Raw genomic sequence first — 11,256 nt, forward strand, 5'->3', positions numbered from 1 at the left:
TGTGTTGCGACTTGTGAGGGATTCATTTGGAATAATAGCATCCGTTGGTTGTGAAGTGATGCTTTTAGATTTAGGGTTTATGCTTGATGCTTCTTCTTGAGTACTGCTGCGTTGATTTTTGGGGTTTTCTTCGTTGTTTTGGTGGGTGAGAAACATTTAGTGGTTTTGGATGTGTCTTTGATCATCTACATTTTGAAAACACTAACTTCAGATGTTTGATTTCCTACTGGGTTTCCTCCTGCATCATGTCTACTACATCATGATTAATGTTTTTCTTCAAAGTTTAGAAATCCTTATGTCAAATTAACATGTTAGCATCATAGAAATCAGGGAAGTTTCATTAATAAGTGTTGTGATTGCTTTAATGATGGTTCTTATGAAGGTGCTTGAATTCGAGAGGGGGCCTTTAGCATCCTCATATTTCATGTCTACTTTTTATCTACTAATTGCTAATTTGCAAAGGTGGTTCATGCAGAATAAAGGAGGTGAACAGGTGGGTCCTTGATGTGTTCTGTTGAGAAGGTAAACTTTTCCTGGTTGTGTAAATTGTTCTAAAAAGTTCTAGTCCTGAGGTCTGATACTTTCAGTAAGAGGGTGGTGTTTGAGCCTGTTTGGTTTATGTAAAATTGCAAAGTTTTAGGGCTTGTTTTGGTTGTTGAGTATCCACACTTGGTTCCTCTGTTCCTTGTTTATGAGCTGTGTTTTAGTGGTTGATTAGAAGCATGTTCAATGAGAGCATTTCAACATTTTCATGTAGGATAGAGCAAATATATGCTCACTTTGATGGATGGATGACTATGGATAGGATTTGTGGATTATAATTCTGGCATAAAAAGGGATTCTACAGCCAGTGATACAGCCTCCACTGTGATGGCAATGTCCTAGGTGAAAAATCTGCAATCTATTCATTCAGATACTGTCACACATCTGCATATTCATCCTAATAAATGGATGCAGGTCTCTCTTGTTAGCTTTTGTATCATGTTTCTTCCATTTTATTATATTTAGGTATTGCATATTTTTCCAATAAATGGATGCTTAGTCGCATGTTAGCAACAACATCAAGTCCTCTCTCTCTCTCTCTCTCTCTCTCTCTCTCTCTCTCTCTCTCTCTCTCTCTCTCACACACACACACACACACACATACATACATACATGCATACATATACGTATGATGATGATGAACAATCTCTGCTTCAAAATGAATCTCTTCAAAGATGCACAAGTTCATTTCAATCGAGGATAAAACCTTGAAAATGGAACTCTTTCTTGGCATGCAAACAAGTTGATACTAGATTGTGTTGACCCAAAATTGTCTGATCCTATTGCTAATGACTTTCATCCCTTTTGATTCCTTTGGTAGGGAACTTTATTACTTTGTCAAGAAAGCAGGTGGAAGTATATCATGCACTACAGCTCTAGCAATAAAGAGAGCCAACACATCCACAGTGTCTCTCAGATATCTACTCTCAAGTCATCAGCTGACTCAATTAGCTTGTTGAAGCAGATCTTTATAAAGTATATTTCGTGTGTTGGATCAGTTTGGTTTTCTGAATTTGCAAGCTTAGTTTCTTTCTTACTCAATAAAGAAGTTTTCAAGTTTTGGTACTTTGTGCATGGTATGGATGTTCTCACAGTATATTAACTTGACCATTTTTCGTTTAAGCACATGGTAATATCACCATTGCCATTAGCTTTTGAAAGGAAAGAAGGAAGTTCCAAACATAGGCGTTTTCTGGAGGAATGTATAGTGGACCAGATTCATGGGGGAGTGCTGCTGGTATATCGTACTTTGTTCTTTCTTTATAATATGATGATTACATATTTATTTGCAGAGGCTGAAAGGTTGTTCTTTTTCTTTTAATTATTTTGTTGATCTGAAGCAGTGTTATCAAAAACGCGCCTTGAGGCGCAAAAGGCATGCCTCGCCTTGAGGCGGGGCCCTCTGTGCCTCAAGGCGCAAAAAATTTTTTTACTTTACAACAAGATTTCTGAGACATAATCACGCCTCAAGGCGCAAAAAAAAAAATACTTTACAACAAGATTTCTGAGACATAATCAGCAAAGTTTTTGTAGGTTAATCTCATATATTTTCCAGTTATTTCAGTTATGTAATAAGTTTCTTAGTATATAGGAAAATAACAACCTACTTAATGAAACATGATAGTGGATTTTCAGTGTTTATTTTTTTTAATTCTGTCATCATCGATGTGTTCAACACCATTGATTTACTAGAAATCGACACTTGGATAATGCATTTTGAATGAAAAAAATGGTATTTGAAGCCTCAAAATTTTATAAAAATTGTAGGTTGTTGATTTTTGAAACCTTATAAAAATTTATCCATGCATCGAAATCAAATGTTCCAAGAAGTGATTCTTATACAAACAAGTATATAAATCGCATACCATCAGGATTTCAAAAAAATACCAAAAAATAGTAAAAATCCAATAACATGTTTCATTTAGTAAATTTTGTATTTTGTAGGTTTTCATGAATTTCTAAAAGTCAGCTCACGCAGCTCAGCATTTCCATGAAAGTTGTTTCATAGGAGGGAGGAGAAAAGGGATTTACACATGAAAATAGAAAAGTGGTGAGAAAAACTGGGTTCACTGGTACTGTCATAGCACTTTCCTATCATGATGCATAGATGTTAGTGGTAAGAGAGGGAAAAGGATGCGAGCACAGCAATTTCCTGCATGAAACAAATGGACCATTGAATTTTAGACAATTAGAGCAATATGTTAAGTCCCTTGAATAATGGGCCAACCTGGATCTGGATCTGGATCAACCATGATCAATGCACCTCAATCATTAGGACATGGACCCACTACGATGTTAGTAAGGTTGCCCAAAGTCTTTCGTGAGCCACCCACTCTATTCAAGTCACATCCCGGACGAACACAACTCAAGCAAACTTGCTGGAATCATTGGTGGGTCATTAAACCGTGGAGCACATTTCTATGAATGAGCTGGCCAAACTAAATATACACAAGGTTGCACATGTATGTAATGGGTCACATTTCTATGCTCCCATCTCAACAGCAAGATTTTAAGTGGATGGTAGAGTAATAAGCAGAGACACCTAGGGATGGCAGTGGATTGGGGGGAGCTCCCATCTCAACAGCAAGATTTTAAGTGGATGGTAGAGTAATAAGCAGAGACACCTAGGGATGACCGTGGATTGGGGGGAGACAGGCCCTGCCAGCCTCGCCCTGTTTGAATTGGGGATGGAGGCATGGAAGTGGATTGGGGGGAGACAGGCCCTGCCCGCCTCGCCCTGTTTGAATTGGGGATGGAGGCCATGAAACGGTGATGGAGGTGGGGATGAAGGTTAAAATCAAAACCCGTGCAGGGATAGACTTACGCTTTCCCCGACCCATCCCCGTCCTTGATCCTCTCCCCGCCCCATCCCCATCCTTGATCCTCGCCCCGCCCCGTCCCTCATCATTCTTTAGAGATGACAGTAGACCGAGGAGAAATGGGCCTCCACCCTGCCTCACCCTGTTTGATATAGAAAGCCTTCCAAACTGAGCTTCGATCTCCTGAGTGAGAGATCTGGGGTCTTCAGGAGTCTGAGCCATATGGAGACCAACCCTAGACTACGCCTTTTTCATGCATAAGATCCCCGAGATGCCTATCTGAAAGGCCACAATCTTTTTTTTTTTTAAAGGCAAGCTCGGGTTAGGCAGACCCCTACCAGTTATACAACTATATACCATTGGGTTTTGAACTTGCGACGTCCCAACCCAAGGTGACCTGCACTAGCTGCTCCTGCCAGACAAGCAGAAAGCCCACATAATCTTAAATCTCTGGCACCATAAAACATGCCCGTCTTGATTTAGAAGACAACATTTTAAGAGCCAGAGATTTTAAGTTGGGTCGATTAGCCTCAGCCTATGTCACAGGGACATGCCCCACGACAAGAGTGCACAGACACTGACACGTATGACCAATATTTTAATATTAATTTACTATTTTTTAATGGTTTTATTTTAATAAAAATACCTTTTATATTAAAATATAAAAAAATATTTTTTTATGGATTAAAATCGGCCACCTATATTTAGCAAGTCAAGACCAACTCAAATCCGAATTCCAGACCCAGTTACTTCGAACATATGGCATGTGTGATTAACTTCAGTGAGAGAATAATCCACCAGCTAATTGATATATGTACTTTTGTTTCAGAATTTTCTTACCCAGTAACCAAATTGATTCTATTAGATGAATCTGGTTTATGAGGGCAAGTAATGAATGAAGAATTGACTGTGATTGCAATAGTGCTATTGTTTTAATCCTTACAATCATCTGCCCGACGGATTAAGGAACACAGCAGCAGCACCAAACCAACACCAAGAGAATCAATATGTGAAACTTAGGGATGACGAAAATAATCAATGGAATGAGCAACCACTTATCGTAGCAATTTGCTACTGGTTTGCTGCCAATAATACCATTTAGAAGCTGCATAGTGAACTGCAGTACTGCACCAAAAAACCAGGAGTGAGTTACCAAGATGGCATTTGCTCCCCAGCTTCCAGACAGTAGGAGACACATGGCACAACTTCATGCCAACTACCAACCACATGCTCTGGCCTAATGAGCTTCTGCCGTTTGCACCTATCCCCATCTCCTCACTATTCTCTTTCACACAATTTGATGTCGGCGCTCCCTTCAAATCTATCTTCTCTCTCATTCAAACTTGAATTTAATATTCATATTTTTGTTCTTTTTTCAATTTTTTTTTAGAGAGAGACTTTTTTTTTTTTGCTTTTGGTGTTTTTAACGAGAGAGACGTGGGGGCACAAAATTTCGCCACTGCATAAGACAGGTTGCCACGTAATACAAGAGAATTGGCTACCGTACTGACACGTTTGAAGAGAGAGAGAGAGAGGGAGAGATAAGAGAAAGAGAGAGATAAGAGGGGAAAGCAGAGATGTGGGGGGCTTAATCAAAAACCAGAGAGCATTGAAGGAAAACCATGGAGCACATCTCGGTTGCCCCTTTCGTCCTAAAGACATACGAGATGGTGAGCGACCCTGCTACCGACGCCCTCGTCTCATGGGGCCCTGCCAATAACAGCTTCGTGGTGCTCAACCTCTTCGACTTCTCACAGAAGCTCCTCCCCAAATACTTCAAGCACAACAACTTCTCCAGCTTCGTCCGGCAGCTCAACACATATGTGAGTATCACCACCAACACCTCTCTGCTACTCTAATCTCTTAGCCCATATTGAATAGAACTCAACAAAGCATACTGACAAAACTCAAGAAAAACCATACTTAGGCTCTTCATGCATGCATGATTTAGCAGAGTATAAGAGATTGAAGTGTTGAGCAGATTGTGCTTCTTTTCTTCCTGATTTGAATAGAACTCAACAACCATGCTGATGAAACTCAATTACAACCCGTACTTTTTAGGCTCTTAACAAATGCATGCTCTTGGTAGAATAAGAAATTGGGTTGTTGTGCGTTTTCCTCTCAGGGCTTCAGGAAAGTCGATCCTGATAGGTGGGAGTTTGCAAACGAGCACTTCTTGCGTGGTCAGAGGCACCTACTGATGAACATCATAAGGAGGAAGAACCACCAGAGCATAGGCGGGGCCATGGCAGAGATGGAGCTCACTGGGCAGGTGGAGAGGCTGAAGCATGAGAGGAACGCCATAGTATTGGACTTGGCAGATCTGCAGCAGAGCCAGGAGGCCATGGATGAGGAGGTGGAAGCGATGAATAAGCGCCTGCAGGTCACAGAGAAGCGGCCTCAGCAGATGATGGCCTTCCTGGCCAAGGTGATTGAGAACCCCAGCATCCTCTCGCGCCTGAACAAGGAACCGAAGCAATTGATAGAAGAAGGTCCAAGCAAGAAACGAAAGATGATACTAGAAATTGAAGAGAACCCTCCTCTGCCGTCGGTTGGTGGTGCAGAGAAGAAGGACGTGATGTTGGTGGGTGGTGCTGGTTTTGGGTATGGGTATGGGTATGGGTATGGGTATGGGTATGGGGATGGGGATGGGGATGGAGAGGTTGAAGTGAATTCTGACTCCCCGTCCTTGTCCAAGTCTTGTGAGATGTTCCCTATGGGAGATAATGAAGTGGGGATGCAGAGAATAAGCAAGCAAGTGGCATGGGAAGAGGAGGAGGAGGAGGAGGAGGAAGGCCCTCTCTTGATCGAGGACATACAACCACCTGAATATGTGTACGAATGCCAGCAACTTGCTTCTGATCATAGATTGGGGGCACCAACTCGGCCTTTCTCTGGTGCATTCGTAGGAAGTGGCTTCTGAATCTTTTATAATTACAGTGGATAACGTGCAAAAGCTAAAATGGAGGGGGAGGGGAGGGCTCTTCTTTAAGGGTGCCTTGCTGCTTATTTCTTCTCTTCCTCCAGTTTGTCTCTTGTTTATGTGTACATAAAGATATGAATCTAAGGGGGTGCTCAGTTAGGGGAGATCGATAAAAGGAAAGATAAGAAATGGTTCGGCTGCTGCAGCTGGATCAGGAACTGATTCTTTGCTTTTTTTTCTCATTTTTTTTTTGTTTTCCTTATTTTCCTTCAGTTGGTAGGCTTGTAAATTTTGAGTTGTTACGCTTGTAAATTTTGGTGTGCAATTAACAGAACGGTGAGCCTTCAATTCAGAGTGAAAAAGGTGTCATCTTTTTCTTGCTGGTGGGGGCTAGAAAGGTTTCCTATCCAGCGGACTACCTTTTTTGTTTTTTTTTCTGGAAATTTGGTGGGGGCAGGTTTGTGTCCTTGTGTGCGTCGTGTAGCATTGGCTGGGTAAAGGCTCAATTTTGGGGTACCATGTGTGTCACGGGGGAGGGCACATGGGAGATGTGTCTGTGGCATGTGGCGCGGTATACCTGGCAAGAGATGGATGGTCACACCTCCCAAAGTAGGTGCAATGGTCTACTTTATTGGACCTGAATGCACATGCACAATATTATTGAAGCCAAGTCTCATTGCACACTTTTAGTTTGCTGCTTCCCTTAGCACCCTCCATCTTTTAAGATAATCCGATCTTAAGCTGTGAGACTCAACAGCAGATGGTGGGTAATTAGGTGCAGACACATACTTAAAGTGTGCAAATCACCTGATCCTCCCTCGCCTGGGTCATTTTTGAAAGGCAAACTGGGTTAGGCAGACCCCTAACCAGAACAACAGCAACCCCATGTGTCAGAGGGATTCTGCCAACCAATGTATTTTAGTGCGAGCTTAAGGTTTCTGTCAATAACTTCTTTAGGGCTTTCTCTCCAACAGACTTCACCGTAGACCTTCCTCATGGTGTTTTCTCACTTGGGGCATGTTTTGGTAACCTCTCATGAGATTCAGGATTTCATGCAAATGAAAGAATGTGATGGAAATTGGTAGCCCGATTTACAAGATTATCTAGGGAAAAAGCAGGAAATATAACAGAAATTGTAAGAAATTAACATAAAATTATCTGGATAAAATGAAAATAACAAATTATTAAATCTAACTCATCTCTTATTTTACATTTAGAGTCCCCATCCTTTTAAAAAATAAAATTTCCTAATTTTGATAAAAAATAAACTACCGTTTAAGATAACCTTATAAAAATCTATCATAATATGTGTTGATCTGATATAATGATCTAAATACAAAAAAAATATATCCAAAATGCAAATGGATCCTTATAGACCCTGCAAATGTGTTCAATTTTTAACAATTTGCTAAGAAGCGACACTTAGATCATGCTTTTTTGATAAAAAATATATATTCTTTTAAGCCTTCAATAGTTATAAAATTTTAAACTGTCAATTTTCCAACCTTATAAACCTATCCACACTTTGAAATAGGATTATCCAAAAGTTGATTCTCATAAAATCAAGCACGCAGAAGCATTTGTAGAAAACATGAAAAGGAACCCTTTAAGAGCCTGGTAGTTGTGGTGCTATTAAAGGCACGAAACTTATGTCGAGGGATTCAACTTGCCCTCATCTGTGTATTTTTTTTAATACAAAATTGAACAAAAATGGTGTATCTCATGTTACGCATGTGCTTGTCACATACCACAAAACTACAACCAATGGTAATCAACGTCGTTCCTTTGATTGAGTTTTTTTTTCGATTAGAATTTATACATTGGATTTTTATCATTCACTTAGTGAGCGACATGTTTTAAATTATGAATTATAGATGTTTATATGTGTTTTTGAAAGCATTAAAAATCAATGGGCCACAATACAGTATTGTATTGTAAAGTTTTAAATGCATTGTGAGCCATCATCAATTTTTTATTTTTCGAAAAACATGCCTATATGTCATGAAGTCTGTGTAAAGCATAATTTTTACTAAATAAATTATAAAGAACAAATATACGAAGTATGATCAATGAGATACTCAGTATTATAGAAGGGCAGCCATCCGATCGGTGTTGAGAGCAGTTGGACCTTCCTATATATATATATATATATATATATATATATATATATATATAGAGAGAGAGAGAGAGAGAGAGAGAGAGAGTAATGAGTCGGTGCTAAACTGTGTATTAAATAGGTTTTTGGGGTTTTTTATTTTATTTTTAAATTCTAAACGTAGATATGTGATCTATGTACTTGATTTTATAGGGATCAGCTCTTGAAGAGTTTGATTCCAACACATGGGTGGGTTTTTATAAAGTTCAAAAAATCAATGGTCCAAAATTTTTGAGGCTCCAAATACCATTTTTTTCATGAAAAACACATGATCCAAGTATGGATTCTTACTAAATCGACCATGTCCAACACATTTATAGGGTCGGAACTGCATAAAAAGCACCAAAAAAGCTAAAAAACCTGTTTAGCATGTGCTTTAGCACTAAATGGGTTTAACACGAACCCATTACTCTCTCTCGCTCTGTCTATATATATATATATATATATATATATATATATATATATATATATATATATATATATATATATATATATATATAGGAAAAAAGGTAGTGTCTGACCCTTTTTGTACCTACTACGTACCTACCAAACTTGGATAAGGGTTTTCAGGTTGTTTTTTAAAAATTTGACCCTACAAAAGTATTCTCCATGATTGATTTACTAGGAAATCACCCTTGGATCATATCTTTTTGAGAAAAAAATAATTTTTTAAGCATTGACTATTTTTTGAAGCTGTAGACCATTGATTTTTCAATCTTATAAAAACCTAACTTGGTGTTTGAATCCCATGAACCAAAAGTCGATTCCTACAAAATCAAGCATGTAGATCACATTTGTATGGTCATATTTTAGAAAAAAAATAGAAACAATCTTTTCAAAGCTAGGTAGGCATGTGGTAGGCACAAAAAAACGTTGAGCACCTACTCCTTATATATATATATATATATATATATATATATATATATATATATATATATATATATATATATATATATATATATATATTAGTGCATAGGTGCATAATCACTTTCGAACGTGACCAAAACGGACTTGCACGTGATGGACGCTCAACAACATTGTTTGTGCAAAAAGATTTTTAGCAATAATTTTTGTCGCCACTAAAAGTCTCAGCAGGGCCCTTTAGCGGCGACGGTTGCCACTAAAGCTATTATTTGACTTAAACTCACGTTGAGCATCCATCGCACATGTGATGAACGCCCCACGTGAGTTTGTTTCGATCATGTTCAAAAGTGATGTGTGTGTGTGAGAGAGAGAGAGAGATCACTTTCAAACATTAATAAAATGAACTTCCGCCTCGACGGAAGTGTTTGCGCATTGGGACTTTTAGCGACGACAAAAGTTGCTACTAAAAATGTCATTTGGCAGAACTTTTAGTGATGACAAAAGTCACCGTTAAATGTATAGGACCTTTACCAACGACTTTTGTTGCCGCTAAAGGTGTTATTTGGCAAAACATCACGCGGAGCGTGTCATGTTCGAAAAGCGATCATGCAACTACCACTTTTCATATATATATATATATATATATATATATATATATATATATATATATATATATATATATATATATATATAGGAAAATGTGACTAAAGGTATTGGACCTTTAGCGGCGATTTTTGTCACCGCTAAAGGTGTCGTAATAAGACTTTTAGCGATGACAAAAGTCATTGTTAAAGGTTTGAGACTTTTAGCGACAACTTTGTCGCCTCTAAAAGTCTTAGCACCGAAACCCTTTCGCTGAGCATCCATCACGGGCCAAAAGTTCATTTTGGTCATATTTGAAAGTGATCATGGGTCTCTCTCTCTCTCTCTCTCTCTCTCTCTCTCTCTCTCTCTCTATATATATATATATATATATATATATATATATATAGTGACTAGAATATGAGAACTAATGTGTGAACAAAGATTTTCATGAATTTTTTTCTTATTTTCTCTTGAATCTAGTTGTACATATGTGATCTACATGCTTGGTTTTATAAAAAACCCACTCTTGAATCATTCGATTTCGATGCATAAACGAGAATTTTTTAAGGCTTTAAAATCAATGACTCATAATCTTTATAAATATTCAAACATTCAAAAAAGTGTTGAAAATGCCCATATTTCTAGTTCTCATATTATATATATATATATAGGGTGCTCACAGAATACCTACTCTCACCTAATACAAGCTTTAGATTTTCAAATTTCTTAAACTTTTTTTGTTGATCGGACCCTCTAAATATGATCTATAAGCATTATTTACTGGAAAACAAGTTTTGGATCATGTGAATATAGTATAGACTATGTGTTTTTAAGAACTTTAAAAAATTTGTTTCTTAAAAAATCCTAGTTTTATGTCCAAAAACATTATCCAAAGCATGATTCTTATCAAATAAACTATGTTGAGTACATCCATAAGGTTTTATTGAAAAGCTACAACCTGTAACCATGATTTCTAGTATGTGGGAGTAGTACTTGGAGCGTTGTAGCATTACTCTCTCTCTCTCTCTCTCTCTCTCTCTCTCTCAATATATATATATATATATATATATATATATATATATATATATATATATATATATATATATATATATATATATATATATATATATTAGTAATGATAGGGTGGGTGCTCTCGGAGTACCTACTCCCACCTAATAGAAGCTTTAGATTTTCAAATTTATTGAACTTTTTTTGTTGATCAACTATAGATATGATCTATAAGCATTATTCAGGAAAACAAGTTTTGGATCATGTAATTATAGCATAATTGTAGATCTTTTAAAACCTTTAAAAATCAATGATTAAAAATTTCATGACTTAAAAAATCTTAATTTTATGTCAAAAAA

General features: G+C 37.6%; 1 protein-coding gene and 1 long non-coding RNA gene across 3 annotated transcripts; both read left to right on the forward strand.

Moving 5' to 3' along the window:
• Nucleotides 1-482: 482 nt before the first annotated feature.
• LOC149814823 (uncharacterized) lies at nucleotides 483-3,258 on the forward strand. 2 transcript variants are annotated; one of them, XR_016428079.1, is made up of 4 exons: nucleotides 483-522; nucleotides 1,364-1,518; nucleotides 1,667-1,780; nucleotides 2,488-3,258. It is a non-coding gene; the product is annotated as an uncharacterized LOC149814823 (long non-coding RNA). The 2 variants fall into 2 exon arrangements; XR_016428078.1 differs by lacking the exon at nucleotides 483-522 and adding an exon at nucleotides 541-885.
• Nucleotides 3,259-4,924: 1,666 nt separating this feature from the next.
• LOC149814824 (heat stress transcription factor C-2b-like) lies at nucleotides 4,925-6,647 on the forward strand. The gene is made up of 2 exons (XM_089989458.1): nucleotides 4,925-5,185; nucleotides 5,488-6,647. Exons 1-2 carry the CDS (start codon nucleotides 4,985-4,987, stop codon nucleotides 6,283-6,285), a joined length of 999 nt encoding a protein of 332 aa, XP_089845584.1. The 5' UTR covers nucleotides 4,925-4,984; the 3' UTR covers nucleotides 6,286-6,647.
• Nucleotides 6,648-11,256: the final 4,609 nt, after the last annotated feature.

The sequence above is a fragment of the Nuphar pumila genome, chromosome 15 (assembly GCF_984573655.1).
Source record: "Nuphar pumila chromosome 15, dmNupPumi1.hap1.1, whole genome shotgun sequence".
NCBI classification, from domain to species: domain Eukaryota; kingdom Viridiplantae; phylum Streptophyta; class Magnoliopsida; order Nymphaeales; family Nymphaeaceae; genus Nuphar; species Nuphar pumila.